Genomic DNA, 18,067 nt, shown 5'->3' with positions numbered 1-18,067 from the left:
AAAATTTTATTTTGTAAAACCGGTCGTATGAGTTGGCCTGTCGTTTGAGACTAACTGGCACCGGTCCAGTCAACCACGTCGACGGTTAGGGGTAGAAACGAGGAACGGATGGTTATCGACCTGTTCGTCGACGAACAAGAAAACGGGTGGTTTCGTCGATCCAGGCCACAGCGTGCAACGACGAATCGCCAAAGATCAGACGTGCACGCTACGTTTAGAACGTATTGTACGTTCCATATCCACCGAGACGTTTCGATTTCTTACACGCTCAAATGATAAATTGATACGGCCGCAAGAGGATGTACACCACAGGTAGCCACCGTTACGCAACCGTTACGTATTTACTCGCGTGTCGAAATTCTGATGCAATCGACCGCGAGTTTTACATTCTTCGTCTTGCTCGTCGCTCCGAGACACGGAACTTCGAACTGTTTCCTGGTATAAAATCGATACGCGTGTCAATAATCATTAAAGTCGACGGAGCACACAATCTGATTACATTGACTTTATTGCTTGCGTCCGTACGGGATACTACAATATCATCGCCGACACGTTTTATAAAATATTTAGTACGGGGTTTTATAACGTAATAAATAAAAAAAGACGATCAAAACTTTTAGGCGATCACATTACCAAGATTTCAAAGATGGTCGAGACTTTCGAGAGTTTCTTAACCTCAAATTATGTTCGATTCGAGAGATATCGAGAGTTTCTTAACCTCAAATTATGTTCGAATCGAGAGATATCGAGAGATTTCGAGAGTTTCTTAACCTCAAATTATGTTCGAATCGAGAGATTTCGAGAGTTTCTTAACCTCAAATTATGTTCGAATCGAGAGATATCGAGAGTTTCTTAACCTCAAATTATGTTCGAATCGAGAGATATCGAGAGTTTCTTAACCTCAAATTATGTTCGAATCGAGAGATATCGAAAATTTCTTAACCTCAAATTATGTTCGAATCGAGAGATATCGAGAGTTTCTTAACCTCAAATTATGTTCGAATCGAGAGATATCGAGAGTTTCTTAACCTCAAATTATGTTCTAATCGAGAGATATCGAGAGTTCCTTAACCTCAAATTATGTTCGAATCTGTATTGCGACACACAATAAAATTCCGAGTCCACTGTGTTCGAAGGTCTTGCACTTTCGTTGTCAGCAAGAACGACTGGTCGCCGGAGTCGATTTCTTTGCCGTTGGAATCCGTCGAAAAGTTCATTGATCGTTGCCGACGCACGTGCGACCACGTACGCGAAAACGATTCCACCTTGCGAATGCGTATCGCGACGCGACGGTTCGGGACAGTGGCGTTGTAACCTTGTCTTATTCGTTGGCAACCTCAAAGAAAAGTAAGAAATGCCGACTGACGCAATACCTCGAGAAATGACACGAGACTCTTTTCGCCCTACCCCTCCGGGTTCCTTCTTTCGTTATTCTCCCGTGTCTCCTTCCCCACAAACAGGAACGTCTCGCGTCGTCTAACGTCTGCCGAGCGCCTTGTCCTCTTCCTTTGTGCCTCCTTCGGCGAATTATGCTGTTGTGCTCGCCAGTTGACACGTTATTAGAAGATTACATTTAATCGCAATTGGACGTGATTGCTACCGCAGTCTTTTCACACGACCACTGCCTGATTCTCGAGACTTACCGACGTTAAGACTAATCGGGCTTTGGAATCCACTGAGATACACACATCGATACTGTCGAGGAAAGGGCAAGGCCTTCGGGTCACCGATTTTATTGAAACTTTGCACACTCGTAGACCTGGTCGTTACGTTCATAGGGATGCTCAAACATTTTTTAAATATTAACGATTAAAGTTTCAGTATTCTATAGAAAAACGATTTTAATTCCTTGTCAGTCGAATAGCATTGTAGAGCAATGGTAACGTACGAAAGTCCCACGCGGTAGGTCCGAGTTCGATTCCCCGGTAACTAATATACGTCTTTTTCTTTCCTCTCGAAACGCTAATTAACAAAGTATCTTTGTTTGTAGATAAGAGATTGAAAATAGTACTTATCGTTATACATAGAAAATTTTCATTCCGCCAGTACACTGTTGTTGAATATTATGGCACACTTATGTAACTTGTTATCAACTGTGTAAAATAAGTATCGCCTAACGAGTTTTTCGATACACGATACCCACACGTATAATCTAGAGATGAACATGTCCATGAATAACTGTTAGTTTTCTGCAACGATTATTGGTTTCCCCTTGGAGTTGATCGATGATTTTCATCGTTGAAATCTCCATTCTCGGAACTAATTTTCTTTTACGGGCACTATATACATGTAACGAACGCGCATACAATAGTAATTATGGACTCGGCAAAAACTCGGACAAACGCACCGACTATGCCTACTTTGCTTATTAGGGCTTCGGAATGAAATTTTTGTACGATTAGAAATAATAGGTCTACATTGTAAGAGAGAAAAATTGTCCAAGGATTAACCCATTATGTAAATTTTTTTTTTTTTGCTGAATTAAAAAAAATATATTGAAAGGTCGAAAAAGAGAACGTTTCGATCGGCTAAATATTTAAGATCGCTGTTCGCGGAACGTATTCGCATAGGCGATAGAAAGATCAGAGCCGAGAGATAATTTCCATTTCATTTTCCTCTCAGGAAACTGTCGTCCACTGTTCGCCGAACGATTTATCGGAAATTAAACGGAACGCCCCGGTTCCACGGAGCGTCTCGTTTCCGTCTTCCTCTTAGCGCGCTCTGTCCGCAGTTTTTGACGTGTTATTACGTCTGCGAGCGTGTTTCCCCGTGAAAGTCGTTTCCTGCAAGACGAGAGGAGATTACGCCCTGTTTCTACGACTCTAATTAACATCTGCTCTGTCGACGATTGGTCCGCGGATTAAACACGCATTAACAACGAACCAATTTTATATAATTATTTTGGACGATCGACTGACCGGATTCGACGACGAAAAATGTATTACTTAATAGCGTTTGAATAATAATACAGAGGCCAAAATTCTTGACTGAGGCTTCGTTAAAAAGTTTTCAAATCATTCCGAAAAAATTATTTTCAGTTACGGTGGTTAATTACAATCATTTTTGGTGAATAGACATACCCCCGAAATCCTACGCGTTTTCGAGGAAAAAATTCGAATAGGTCGACAAATTTTTCGACAAAATTGAAAAATTCCAAATCATTTTGGAAAAATTATTTTCGGTTGTGGGGCTCAATTACAGTCATTTTTGGTGAATAGACCTACCCCCGAAATCCTACCAACTCTCTAGAAAAAAATTCAGTACGGACGGAACTTTAAACGTTAATAACTTTTCAACGAAGCCTCCATCAACAAATTAGTATTCTTGATTTTGGTCTTATTTTGGCCTATAGAATCTCCCATTAAAATAGATTCCAGAGGTGATCGAACACTCTGTATAATACCTTGAACGAACCAAGTTTCTGTCCACCCAGTATGCGTCTAGACATTCGCTGTTCTAGAGCACGTTTCGTAGATAAAAAGTATCGTTGTTTCCGGAGTAATAGAGCGCGGATAATTCGACCGTAAAGGTAATTAGACGCAGGGCTTTTGACGAATGAAACGCAGTTGCGTTGTCGCTGAAAAAGAGATATTCGAAGACATTTCTGCGGGGCACGTGTTGGTGGATAACGTTCGCGATCCTGTAATACGATACGCGCGACGTGGTCACAATACCGTGACGGATGGACGGACGACAACTCGACGCGACAACCGCAGAGGGAACACAATATCTTTTTTTGCGGTGTCTCTTCGCGCAGGAAGGGATTTCCCAAAAATAAACACGTTCCTTCTGCTCGACTCTGACGGAGAAGTTCATTAGCGTCGCTATTTTTTTTTATCGTTCCAAGCGGAGGAACGTGTTTTAAAATTCTCCCCGTGGATCGGGGAATTCCGTGATACTTGAAAATCGTTTCCTCGAGAAACTGGAACGGGAATTTCTAGAGACAGGATTCTCGAGAGCAGTCGCTGCTAATGGGATATCAAGAATCGTGATTCAAGACACTTTCTTGGGTTGAATCGGCCGGGGTGACTTGGGGAATTCCAGGTTTTATTAGATTCCCTAGAATCGTTATACTTTGCTTCGTAACAAACCGAGAAAAACGAGACGTTTATAGAATTCCCGACGCGGTTTCAAAACCATCATTTATCAACTACTCGACGCTCGCTTTTATAAATAATTGAGAATATAATAAAAATATAGTATTTGTTTTTTATTGTTATATTGGGAATATTTACAAATGCCTAGAATAACTCTGATTAGCAGACAAATGCAATACCAGTGTACTCGAGTATGCTTCGATTAGAGCGTTAAGTGATTAAGTGATGCGTAACTACAATAGATCAGAATTTCAAGCTGGATGATCGATGATTTTCTGGAATCGTTTTGAAAGGAAATTACATTCCTCTGCGGTAGCACGTTGTTCGTTTAAATGCGAAGAATACTTCGCGCGTCAAGGTTTAATGCGACGACCATTAATGAATCACCTCTCGGTGAAAAAACGCGTCATTAACGACCGAGATAGAACTGCCAACAAAATTATTTTCTATTCTTTCTATAGAAAAATGTGCAATAATATTGGATATCGTCCCTGTAATGTTCATTCAAAAGAAAAATGATAAAAATGCTGAATCTTTCGAAAATTGCAAAGGAATGAGCCCCTTTAAAGTAGAATTGGTATATAACTCCGTCCGGAGGATATTAATTGGGGCTTGGAACGGAACTAGGGACTCCCCCGAGAAATCGTCGGGCTCTGAAACACGATGGGACAACATCTCGATCGCCGAGAAAACAGGAAGAACAGGAGACCCCAAGGCTAGGATTATTATTGAGAGAATTACAAATTGTTCTCGTAACGAGAGACGCTGCATTAGCTCTGAAAGCTTCGCGAAGGACGCCCCCGCCTACGTTTCCATCTACGGGACGAAGAGTGAAGCTTTTGTCCGGGGAAAGCACGAGAGAAACGGCCAAGGACGAAACCGCCACGCGATTCCATGGACCATTACAAATATTGCCAATCCATTTTTCCTGACAAAAGAACCCTCTCACCGTCCTGCAAAAGATTTTAACGATTGTGCACCCTATAAAACGAATTTAGTAAAATGTTTATTACAAACAATTAATCGAAACCCTAAGAAAATCTCAACCTCGTGAGAAGAAGTGCGATAATCGTCTTTACTTTTGACGTTGTTTCTGGCTTTCTGTCGGAACAAAAATTCTTTTATTATCCAATGAATTCAATCAGAGATTAGGACGCAAAGGTCATTGTCCTAAATTAGGGCGCATTAATATGTTGAATAAAGTCGAATGAAGCTGTCAAAGCGGCCCAGGTCTGAATGCACGCTGGCCAAGATAATAGAAGAAGCTGAATAACGTTAAAGCAGAGAGAAAGTGATTCGATTAGCTGACAATCCGGCCACGAATGATTACGGAACGACCTTTCAATTATAAAGGATGCGACGACGGAGTTCTCGTAACAGAACGAAAATTCCGAGGGGGGGGCCAATCAGAAGAATTCGAGGGGTTGTAACCTTCATGAAACGACAGAGACGTTTGATTAAACGCTACGAGTAATATTTCATTGCCTCGGGAGCTCAATCTCCGTGAGAATAAACAACCTGGTCCTGATCGTCGGACTCTGCACACCACGTGTCAACTGTAAACCGAAATCGAAATCAAAATCAGGTCGAATCACCAGCGGGTTATTCCAGATTTGTAAATGTTTTTGTAGTCCATGTAAGTGAAATCAGATTACGAAAAAATAAAGAAATCAAGGGCACAACATGTTGTGTAAAAATTTATTTGCTCAATATTTCTGGCAAGCCTGCATAGTAGAGTGAATTATGTTCTTCGTTTCGATTTTCACGATCTGATTTCTCTGGCGCAAAATAAGCGAGATCCACGACGTAAGAATTAAGGGACGTATATTTTTTATATGTAAATAAAATAAATAACGCAATGGGTAATTGTAATTGGGGCTTTTCCTATTTTACAAAGGAAGTCGACGTTTCTAAATAACATTGCAGGAGAAATAAGAGAGCGAAATATGTCCTCTACTCACATATGCAGCATGCAGCAAGTATCCTTGTCGCCTCGTCCGGTGGCGTGCAGTCTGGAAACACTGGTTTCAAAACGTAAACGCTGAAAGTCAAGGCCACGATGGCCTGACTGCAAGGCCGCACTATCATACACTCGACCCAGAGCCTGATGAACGCCATGAAAGGTCCGAAGGTCTCCATGATATACGCGTAATCGGCGCCCGACTTTCTGATCATGCATCCGAGTTCCGCGTAACAGTATGCGCCTACCTGTTGTGCAACCAGAAATCAATTTGTATCTTATGGCTGTCTCGTATCGCAAATACGACAACTTACAACGTTTAACAACCATTTGTGTCTCACGTTCATTAACATTCCAATGAAAAAATTAACGTCACGGTTCGAGATCATATTAAAATAGTACTGCAATCATCAAGGTTCAAATATATAAAAAATGTCCCTTCGAATGCTATTAGAACTAGTCTAGGTTAGGTCTGACTTAAACTATAGAGATTGGATTTGAAATGGAAAGAAACATTTCAATGAAAAAATTAACGTCACGGTTCGTGATTGTGTTAAAATAGTACTGCAATCATCATGATTCACAAATATAAAAAAATGTCCCTTCGAATCCTACTAGAACTGGTCTAGGTTAGGTCTGACTTAAACTATAGATTGTATTTGGAATGGAAAGAAACATTCCAATGAAAAAATTAAGATAGTACTGCAATCATCATGGTTCACAAATATAAAAAAATGTCCCTTCGAATCCTATTAGAACTAGTCTAGGTTAGGTCTGGCTTAAACTATAGAAATTGGATTTTAAATGGAAAGAAACTTTATACGGATCGTAAGAAGAAGTGAAAGAGGTTAGGGTAAGTGTTCTTTATATCATCGAGTCTCAGAGTCGTCTTTATCTGCGTCGACGGTTGTAGTCGAAGAAAAAAAAACAGCGAGCGAGAACGAATGAGAGAAAGAAAGCATTATTTTGTATACAAATCGTCGCTGGCACCCCAACTCCAACCGTTTTTTAGGTGTCATCTTTCACGCTTCACCGACTCCGAGGGGGATCCCCCCAGTCGGGGGGGATAGAAACGCTCAACCGTCGGGTCACGTCTGGGGTTCGTTCTAAAAATATCTGCCTTGTACGTATATCGTACGAAAATCCGTCTCGGGACAGTTTTTATTTTAAATTTAACCACGATTCAATTTCTCGTCTGCTCGTTCGATCGTACGCAAAATGGAAGACATCGATGGTGTATAAGGAGGATGGTATGTACCGTGGAGAAAATGCCGGAAGCTATCCACACCAAAAGACTCGCGTTCACGCTGCCCGTGTACTTGAGGACACCGGTGGGACTAACGAATATGCCAGAACCGATAATGGAACCGACGATCACGGTGACGCCGTTCATCAGGGACATCTTCGCCTCCAGTTTGATCTCGTCGCTGGGTTTGTCGGTGATGGGAACCGCGTCGTACGGCCCCTTCTCGCCATCCTTGATGCTGCCCGACTTCGACATCCTCCCTGAAACAGATCAAACGCAATCCGTGTCAATTTGTCATTCGCCTCGGAAATCACCCGCGATTTTCGTTCAATTTTCCGCGTGACAAATTGCTATCGCGTTCGCCAGTAATTCGATGATATCTTTACATTACCAGACATATACCATTATCTTTCGAATCATTTATCTGCACGAGCCAAAACACGCTGTAAATCTGTCGACTTTATCAAACTTTCTAACTTCCTTATTACGCGCGCAATAAGTAGCTTAACAAATAACCGTGTCGAGTATCTTGTCGCTACTTCTCAAATTTTATTATTAGGTAAATAACTCGGTTACAAAATATTTCGTGAAACTGAAAGTCACGGTGTACGGGAGTGAAAGAAGAACGTTCTAAGAATTTAGAAGCTTATGCAATGTTGCTAGCTTTTTTTCTAGATACTTTTAAAGGTACGATTAAGTAAAGTTGCATACAGTGTCAACCGTAAGTATCTTTATACTTGGTAGAAGTCGTACAATAATTTTCTTGGTATTGTTTTAAAGGCTGAGCCCTTCACTTTCGCATACCTAAGTTGAATTTCCACGAAGATCCATTTACACTAAGAGGCAAGTAATACAGCGAAAAGGGTGTCAGTGACGGATGCATAAGACTTCAAAGGGGGGAGAGAAATTGTAAACAGAAAGATTGAAGTTTCAAAGATTTATTAACACATGGTTTATAGAAACGTTACGTTTCTTTGTACAGTGCCTTTTGCAATTTTCCTGTCCTTCGAGAATTGCAAATTATTCAATCGGTAAAAGCAATGTTTCGAATCTTTTTTCATTTTTCTCTGGTCGCCTGGCAGAACCAGTTATTTCGAAAACACCACATGTTGATCAACCTCGAACGGCATAAAAACAACCATTGTAGAGAAATAGTAAATTCAGGAGTCCGCCGGCTGTGACTTTTTACTCTTCGTTCCTTCGGTTCATTGGATAAAAGCATTGCTCCGCTGTGCAACGGGGAAAAGTCTTTTCTTATCGTTGTCCTACTTCTGGACGATCTGAGAAATTCCCCCGTAGGAATTTCCATCGTTCCTCTGAATAATGCATCCCACCTCGCTCGAAACGATCTGTAGTATGTAGTATTCGCCTCGAAGTGCCAATTTTTACATCGGATTGAAATTACGGAATCACGACTCGGCCAAGAACAATAAGATACGTAACATTTGATTTCATCCTAATGAAAATTGATATTGTTGTAAATGTTATAAATATTACAATTTATATAGTTCTCACTATATCTTCACGAGAGTACTATTAACAAAATGGCGACGTTCTCTCGATAAAAATGAGTCCAAACACGACCCTGTTCGAACTATTTTTTATTATACGTAATATAAATATTACAATTTATATGATTCTCATTATATCTTCGCGAGATTACTATCAACGAAATGGCGACGTTCCCCCGAAGAAAATGAGTCCAAACACGACCCTGTTCGAACTATTTTTTATTATAGGTTATATAAATATTACAATTTATATGGTTCTCATTATATCTTCGCGAGATTACTATCAACGAAATGGCGACGTTCCCCCGATGAAAATGAGTCCAAACACGACCCTGTTAGAACTATTTTTTATTATAGGTTATATTAATCATTTTTGAAAATTCACCAAATTCGAATAACTAAAAGTAGTTCAAACGAGGTCGTGTTTGGACTCATTTTCATCGGGAGAGCGTTGCCGATTTGTTAATGATATGCTCGTGAAAAAATAATAACAAATAAAATTTTTTTTCCGAACAAGAACAAAGCCCTGCAAGAAACCTGACGCATTAAACTTCCGCAAACCAATATAACCAAGGGACGATATCCATGCTGCACACTAACCTAACCTAATTTCGTCGACACACTCTTCGATGCACTATCCAATTTGCACCACCGGAGCTCGTTTAGCATCGTCGATGCATCGACTATCGTTAAACGATCTCGTTTTCCCTAACCAGTGTGCAAACGCTTCCGTTTTGATAAACAAAGATTGTAAATATTTATATACCCTGTCAACATATGGTCTATATATTCCCAAAGTTTCAGAATTTTTTCAATTTTCAGGATCGAAGATCATCCCTTATCACTATTATAAATCGTTGCCCTTCCGATGTAGTGACATTTTTGGTTTAAAAAAAATCGTTTCAAATTGGAGAACAATCAATTTGATCCACATGACGGTCAGCGGACAGACATGTGTTGAAGATAATATATTGTAGTTGTTTGTTATTTATTCTGATGTTATCTGTACATATAATTTTAGCTTCTCAGATTAATTGTCTCGCGCGAACGTAACAGATATCGAACATGTGACTTTCGCGGATCGTTCGCGTTTATCGCGCCAGTCGACACCGTCGCTCTCCCTCTTTCTTGGACGTGCGAATCTGGACCAATGGCGTTCGCGAACGTCGACACACACCTTTCTACCACCTAAGCGTATTTTCCATCGCAGGTGACAAACCAGTTTCTTAATCCACCGGCCGCCCCTGCGATCGTTTAAACCAGCATTTAATCACCGGATTCCGCAAATTCCCTAATTGCTTAATAGCCACGTTGACACACGTTGAACACAAGTTCCTGCCGGCGGGAAAGGCGAGTCACGGTCACGCGTGGAACTAAACAGCGCAACACCCGTTGATTCGATTATCGACCTTTCCTTTCCTTCGTTGCACACCCGAGACGGAACCGTCCAAAAACGGACACATATTCTCATACGAACGACGACATAATAATTTTTAGAAATTTCCACCAAATTCATATGGTAATTAAATTGTCAATCAATTAAAATAAGAGGCATTCGTTTCACTGCCCCGAGGTTACTAAAGTCAACGAAGAGGATTGGTATAATTATTGACACTGAGGATTTGACTGGCGCCCAACCCACGAGAATCGTGGAAAATTTACTTTAAATAGAATTACACAAATTTATGCGTGGGCTGGTGTTTCTTTTCGAGAATTCTTCCTCTGAAAAAAAGTATATATATCCGTAACGAAGGACGGCTACTTTCCGAGCGAAAGGAGCCAAAAAATTCCACGTTTAAAGGCAAATCGAAAATTAGCGTGCTCAAAAAAAAAATAAATACTTTCCATAATACCGGACTAAAAATAGCGATTCCAGTTTCTTTCGCAATTTTTAACCACAGTATTGGAAAATTCCAATTTAGGATTTTAAAAATTCTCGAGATTCCCAAAACGCTGAGTTTCGTAGATCCGATGGGAGTCTATGATTTGCGAAAGACACTTTTAGAACAGATAATGTTCCGCGGAAAAAGCTATTTTTGGATGGCAAGAAAGATTCGATAGACCGTAAAAAAAAACCTAGACGCGTCTCGCGATTCTCCCGAATCAATTTTCTTGGAAACGAAATGTCTCGAGCAGAGATTTTGCTACTATAAAATTAGTTTTATAATTACAGATTATACATATCTCTTCCACTGTATCAGACTTTGATCGCGTTTAATAGGAGAAAATTACAAGCTACGACCAGTCTAACTTCCGTCTGTTTCGTTGAACGCGAATCGACGTAACCCTACATGCTCGACTAAGTAGAAGAATGTGTAATTGCAATATCAGCAAAAACCTATAATTTCCTACGAAACGAAAGTACCGTTATTAGTACAAAGGTTGCTGAATAGAAAGGGAATTATCCTTGTTTACTTTTTCAATAGAATGTTCTACACCGCGGAAACGTGTCCCACGAAGATAAATAATCGCGTTCTGTGCACGTTCTAATGAAAGTTTTCACCCGCGCGTCGTAAATACTTCACTTTAATTCCCTGACTGACAGCGTGCACATTCGAGTCGTCAATCATAACGCACCGTCGAGAGAAAACAAGCTCCACGGTAATAATGGTACCTGACAAGGAACATCCGCGAAATGACCCCCCCCCCCCCTGATTTTCATTAATTAATTTATTTATTTGTTCACAGGACAAATCTTTTGGTAGAGCGAGTAACAGGTGATGGGGAACGGACAAAGGAGAGATAACTGTGTTTACTGTACGGAGTCGTCGACGGTAACACGACACCCGAGCATTTCCAGAAACAGCTACCAGAGATCTCGTTCGTCCCTTAATTTGAGAAACACTGTCACCGTCTCACATACCGAAAGTCCCGTACGTGTACAGCATCAACCTGGATCTTCGTGTCGTCCACGCCATGTAATCGAGGAGGAAATCTTTACTTATTGGATACGCGGGAAACGACAAAACCGTTGGACGGTTCGTACACAGACGCGCACGTTATCGTTCCTGCGTCGGCACTGGCAGAGCCAAGGCGGCGCATCGTCGAACGAAACGACCGACGAAACGACGGAAAAGTATGGCCAGCCGGGCAATCGTCGCGAGAAACGAACGGAGGAGCGAAGCTTGGCAAAAGATTGAGTTTTATGTACGACGGATCGAAACGACACAATTACAACCAGTTCCTGTTTCACTGTGGGATTCGCGCGGAAGATCGAACGCGAAAGGGGAGGCGAACCGATCGATGTAACTGCATCCACGCGACCACGATGGTAACGCGAGAACAGGAACCGAGCAACCTCGGACATGCAACGACGTTTTTCCAACGAATTTGTCCGCGACGATACGATCGAAGAGACGTTCTACAAACTTGATACGAAACATTATTTTCTTCGAATGGACTTTGTTTTTCGGCGCGATAAACGAAACTCGAGTGGTCTGCTCGACAAATGATGTAATTAATCGCGAGTGGAAACGTAAGCGACGCGATCGAACAAATTGTTAGTCGACGATCGTGAAATATTGTTTTTAAAAATTAATCACGAATTGCGAAACGCGACGAAAGTTTCGAAAGGCAAGAAATATTATTTGGAACTACGAGTTTATCGAACGTCCGGAGAAGCCTTAAATCGTTTGATAGACTTTATCGGGTTTGTTTAACGTGATAGTTTACTGGCATCGGTCAACGTCAAGGTACATTTATCTCTATGTTGGACGAAATTGATAGTTTTATTAGAAGCACCTATCGCGGTGCCGGACTGTATTTGTTCTCGGGCTGCTGGTATATTCACAGAGCCGAATATATTCTTATCTGTTACGCTTATTTACAAACACTTAACATCGTCCTGAAATACGCGCTATCGTAAGTACGTATAAATAAATCTGTAGGGGTAGCTATGTTTGTATTAGTCTTCCGTCTCCGAATTCTCGATATCTTTGAGTTTATTTTGTGATATCAATTCGATAAAATATTAAATGCCTGTTTTGGTGGATATACATATCCCCGAAATCCTACGCGTTCTCGAGAAAAAAAATTGAACAGATGCCTAATTTTTTCGGCGAAAAAAAAAGTTTCAGATCGGTCCGGAAAAATTATTTTCTGTTGCGGGGGTCAATTACAATTATTTTTGGTGGATAGACATATCCCCGAATTCCTACGCGTTCTCGAGAAAAAAAATTGAACAGATGCCTAATTTTTTCGGCGAAAAAAAAAGTTTCAAATCGGTCCGGAAAAATTATTTTCTGTTGCGGGGGTCAATTACAATTATTTTTGGTGGATAGACATATCCCCGAATTCCTACGCGTTCTCGAGAAAAAAAATTGAACAGATGCCTAATTTTTTCGGCGAAAAAAAAAGTTTCAAATCGGTCCGGAAAAATTATTTTCTGTTGCGGGGGTCAATTACAATTATTTTTGGTGGATAGACATATCCCCGAATTCCTACGCGTTCTCGAGAAAAAAAATTGAACAGATGCCTAATTTTTTCGGCGAAAAAAAAAGTTTCAAATCGGTCCGGAAAAATTATTTTCTGTTGCGGGGGTCAATTACAATTATTTTTGGTGGATAGACATATCCCCGAAATCTTACGCGTTTTTGAGAAAAAAATTTGAATAGATGCCTAATTTTTTCGGCGAAAAAAAAAGTTTCAAATCGTTCTGGAAAAATTATTTTCAGTTGTAGGGGGCAATTACAATCATTTTTGGTGAATATAGATACCCTCGAAATCCTACGCACTTTTGAGAAAAAAATTCGAGAAGGTACTGAAATTTGTAGACGAAATTAAAAAATTTCAAATCGTACTATAAAAATTATATTTAGTTGCAGGGGGCAATTACAAGCATTTTTTGTGAATAGACATGCCCTCGAAATCCTACCAATTTTCGAGAAAAAAATTCGAAACCATCCAACTACCATCGCGCGCAGCTGTTGGCAAATTGTCGTTCTACAAACGGAACTTTAAACGTTAATAACTTTTTAACGAAGCCTCGATCAATAAATTGGTATTCTTGATTTTCGACTTATTTTGGTCTCTAGAGTCTCCCATTAAAATTTTTCCCAGGGGTGTCAGAACACCCTGTATGTATTTGTGTGAACAGTACATCACAGATTGCAATGCTACTTGTTGAGTCGTAAGGTAACAGACACCTTTTAAAATCTATAATCGATCATCCAGATTGAAAGAGTAAATTGCGTCGAACGCGGACACGTGAGTTTCAGTGTCAACGACCACACGGTGCTATGGTTCGTCTCTACCGTGTCACGATAGAATATCAAATTTCCTCGTGTCTCGTGTTCAAAGATACCATTCTGCCTTTGCGTTCGAATAATTGTCCGTGTACAGTTTACCTTCCTATGTAATCACACACGCCGTGATAACAAGGAAATGTTTGGACAGCTTAAAAATGTTCCATCCGAAATCACGTTTGATAGAAATGAAAGAACATCTGTTTGGTAAACGTGACACTACGATCTAAAAGTACATATTACGTAATAATATCAAAACACTTGCATAACGTATAAAATAACAAACAGAAGTACTCTTAAGTTCACAAATCTTGCTTAAAAATTATAATGCGTTCAAGTAGGACGTTTTACACAAAATTATTATTAGAATATTTATATTTATGATACATTGTTAACAAGAATATCTCCTAAATATAGCACTGATACTTAATAGGTTAAGGGCAGACCATAATAGTAAATTGCAAAGCACATAATTTTCACGTTGAAAAACCGTTCGCCACAGACCACACTACGTACATATGTAATAATCTCATTCGACGTAGTAAATAGCCCAATGGAATATTTCCAATATGGTATCCCACATAACATGACAATGGTCGATACTGCAGCCTTCATTTTAATAGAAACGACTAGCTACTTCAACGGAATTTTATAAATCGTCGCTATCGCACATATGTATCTAAATAGCGTAAAGCTGTCACGATAATCATTGATGGAGAACGTGTCAAATAAAAAATCTACGAGACTCCCGGATCACAATTTGTAAAATATTATTCGATTCGAATCAGGCCCCCGATAGGTTTATCCCCGAAGTCTCAGCGTCCGTGATTCGTGCAAGCAACCCTCTTTAATTCGAACTCCTAATACGACAGTCTAGCACTCGTACAGCTTCGAACTTCAAGCCTGCTCTTTCAACGTTACGCACACAATCCTGAATCGTCTACGTGCACGGAATTCGTCGTCCCGTGTGGACGACACGGGAACCCCTTTTTCCACGCGCTGGGTTCCCAACCGAACTTCCCCTCAAGGCCATCCAACGATTTTTTTTACAAGTTATTTAAAATCTAAACTCGACCTGAACTTGAATATTCGATTCAAACTGTCGGCGAACATAACCTCGAAAGTTGGTGGTTGTTAAAAAAAAAAAAAATTCTCCCGAAAGTATCGTGGAACATTGCGTCAGTTTCTATTGATCTTTCACAAACGACACTCCTGGCAGTCTAACGGTAACATGACCTGTACTTAAGCACCCGTCAAAGATAACCACGCGGTAGTATTGGCCCCTTGGTGCAGCAACGTAGATTGACAGACGTTATTATTAAAAAATTCTGTCCCCCCTTTTGCATTTCAGTGGCTGCATCCGACATTATTCGCCCTTCGAGCGGGACCGCGGCTTTCGATTAGAAATTTCTTACGCAAATAAAAATATCGACCAACGAAAGATAAACTGTGGCGGCCATGGAATACACAACAATTAGCGAGACCCGTAAAAACGATACATAAATATTAACATATCTGTTACTATTATTCTAATATATAATTATTGACACAAGATAAGCGATACATAAATATTTATCTGTTATTATCCTACTATGTACAAAAATGTATTTCGAGTGCAGTGTGCAGCACCTAAAATCTTTGATTGAAATGATTTCACGAGAGACCAGCAAGCCCAGGGTTCGGATCTCTTTAGAGCCACTCCTCCGTTTTAATATTTATTCTTTCCAAAATAAATCAATTTTCCAATATTTACTTTTAATTCCAAACGTTCACGAATGCTAAATTCGTGTACCAGTCTGGGTCTCCAGAGTTGAAAAATTCTAGGACAAGAAGTCGTATAGATTGAATAATCTATACCACATCTATGGTTTGATTTATAAACACAACAGGGGAATACATGCACGCTGCAAGCCGTCGACCGCTAACGAAGTTTTAAAAGTCGAAACATTGCACGAGAGTTCGTTCGAAACTTGTTTGAATATTTATCCACGAAAACGTTAAAAGTATACAAAATCGTGCAAGTTTGCCAAGACTGCGAACATTTCTGAATTCTTCGCGCGAAACACTCACTCGACTACTTTGCACGCGTCTTTTTATTATCCACCTTTCTCACGATATTTGAAGCGTATAAAAATAGTTATCGATACCATCGATCGAAGAACTTCCTGTAACGAACGTTGTAAAGTGTAAAATTTAATGTTGCCTTTTTTATTTACGGAATCGGAAGGAAATGTACGTTTTGTAAATTGTTTGGAAATAACCCCGCTTGTCAAACAGTCGTGATCGTTCTATTTGCCATGTAAACGATGACAATGACCCTACCCACCTGTCAGAAACTGTAACTAAACGTTTAAGGATCATGACAGCGGTATGGCATCGATTAGCTGGCTGGAAAACGGTCGATTATCGTGCCAAGGGGCGCAGTATATTTTGTAACGCTAGAAAGACGAATCGTCCCGCCAAACCTAACCCAAACATGACAATTCTTTATTCGGTAACATACAGAGAGTGGTTAAATTTGTAGTCCTAATTTTGAGTTTGCATAGCACCGATCAAAATAAGGAAAAGGCTCTGAGTAAATAGGAGTTCGAAAATCTTATTTCGCAACAGCAGATGTTCGAAGTGTTTCGAAGTGTTATATTCGCACAGTGCGTTAACCGATGGAGAAAAGGCCAGTTTCCACCACCGTCGGCCTAGCGGCGTGGAGGGCAAGAAAATCAATAGGCCACGTGGGTCGCCGACCGGGTTTTCCGAACCCAATTCCCGTCCTACGTTCGCGCTAACTCTGCAGAAACACGAATTGACGTCAGACAAAAGATTACCACGATACGACGAAAAAATAGTGTCATCCAGAAGACAGCGACATCTCGACCGCGGAAGGGTTGTTTCCAATCGAACGATAAAATCCAATCAACTTTTTTTTACATTACAAACCAACAGTGACTATTTATCGAAATGTGTACTAAATACTAACGAGAAATCGTCTTGCTACTGTTTACATTCGTTTCGAACTTGCTCCATCGTTCGTCGTATTATCTTTGCACTATTCATCGACACGATACGATTCTCGACATTCGTAACTCAATTTGCTCCATCGCGACCAGTGGTACCCAGGACCTTATGGTCCCGCTATTAACGATCGTATCCAACAACTTTTCATTCAACGTTCCGTCGAGAAAACGACAAAACCGACGTCACCGATGATCTCCGGCGACAGACGTAAACGAAAATCGTGTTGCGTCACTCACCCTGACTCGATGTGTTTCTCGGTGGTGGTTTTCTCTGAAAGTCCGAAAATGTCACTGGTCACGTACACGTGGTCGATCACGGATAAGAGAGGTCCGGCATTGACACAAAAGTCACCCTCGGAGCATGGTTTCTCGTTGTCTAATTGCCGATCTGGCTTCACCGGCGTCTGCACGGGCGGAACGTGGACACCACGCACGTAGACGGGGCGGATTTTGATCGAACGCGACGAAACACGAGGACGCGAGGAGCCACGAAACGTACCGCATGCGCACTGGTCGAGCTCTGAACGCTGTGTTCAACGCACGTTCCGTTCCAGGGCTTTGCGCATTATAAAGTGCGACCGACGAGAGTCGGCGCATGTCGTCTGCTCTTTCTCTCTCCCTCTCCCTGCCGCTCTCTATGGGTGTATATGGCACAAGAACGTTATGCATTTTATATACACGGGGCGTATACAAACAAAGCCATGCCACCCTAAGCTCGATCGACCCGTCTATCGGTTTCTTTCCGACAATTATTATATACCTGGAACACTGTCTAAATCTCTTTTTACAACAATCTTTCGAAGCAATGTACTTTCAACTTTTACAGGATTTACAATTCCCTTGGAACGGCAGAGATTCGGCTGTTCGAAAAGATGTCGTAGTGATAAAAAAAAAATAATACGATATACAAAATTTTGCTTCTCATAATTTACATGTTATCTATCTAAAAATGGTACCAACGCATCCGTTAGATTCTGCCAATTAAAACGAGTCCAAACA

The 18,067-nt window shown here is 40.7% G+C and overlaps 1 protein-coding gene across 4 annotated transcripts in view; it reads right to left on the bottom strand.

Annotated features, from left to right (window-relative positions):
* Positions 1–17,611, bottom strand: part of LOC122405315 (Y+L amino acid transporter 2) — a 29,658-nt gene extending 12,047 nt beyond the window's left edge. For 3 of the 4 annotated variants that reach the window (XM_043409971.1, XM_043409970.1, XM_043409969.1), the window contains exons 1-3: positions 11,678–11,790; positions 7,316–7,563; positions 6,059–6,305 (exon numbers count right to left, since the gene is read on the bottom strand). In XM_043409971.1, the coding sequence (XP_043265906.1) occupies positions 6,059–6,305; positions 7,316–7,563; positions 11,678–11,732 (550 nt within the window). In that variant the 5' untranslated portion in view covers positions 11,733–11,790. Of the gene's footprint in view, positions 1–6,058; positions 6,306–7,315; positions 7,564–11,677; positions 11,791–17,305 lie in introns of those variants that run through there. The other variant, XM_043409972.1, reaches the window with a different exon arrangement.
* Positions 17,612–18,067: the final 456 nt, after the last annotated feature.

This window comes from Colletes gigas, unplaced genomic scaffold (genome assembly GCF_013123115.1).
Source record: "Colletes gigas isolate AHSC1104 unplaced genomic scaffold, ASM1312311v1 Colletes_gigas_Sc00004, whole genome shotgun sequence".
Taxonomy (NCBI): domain Eukaryota; kingdom Metazoa; phylum Arthropoda; class Insecta; order Hymenoptera; family Colletidae; genus Colletes; species Colletes gigas.
The sequence above is the reverse complement of the archived record's forward strand: the minus strand, read 5'-3'. Positions and strand labels throughout refer to the sequence as shown.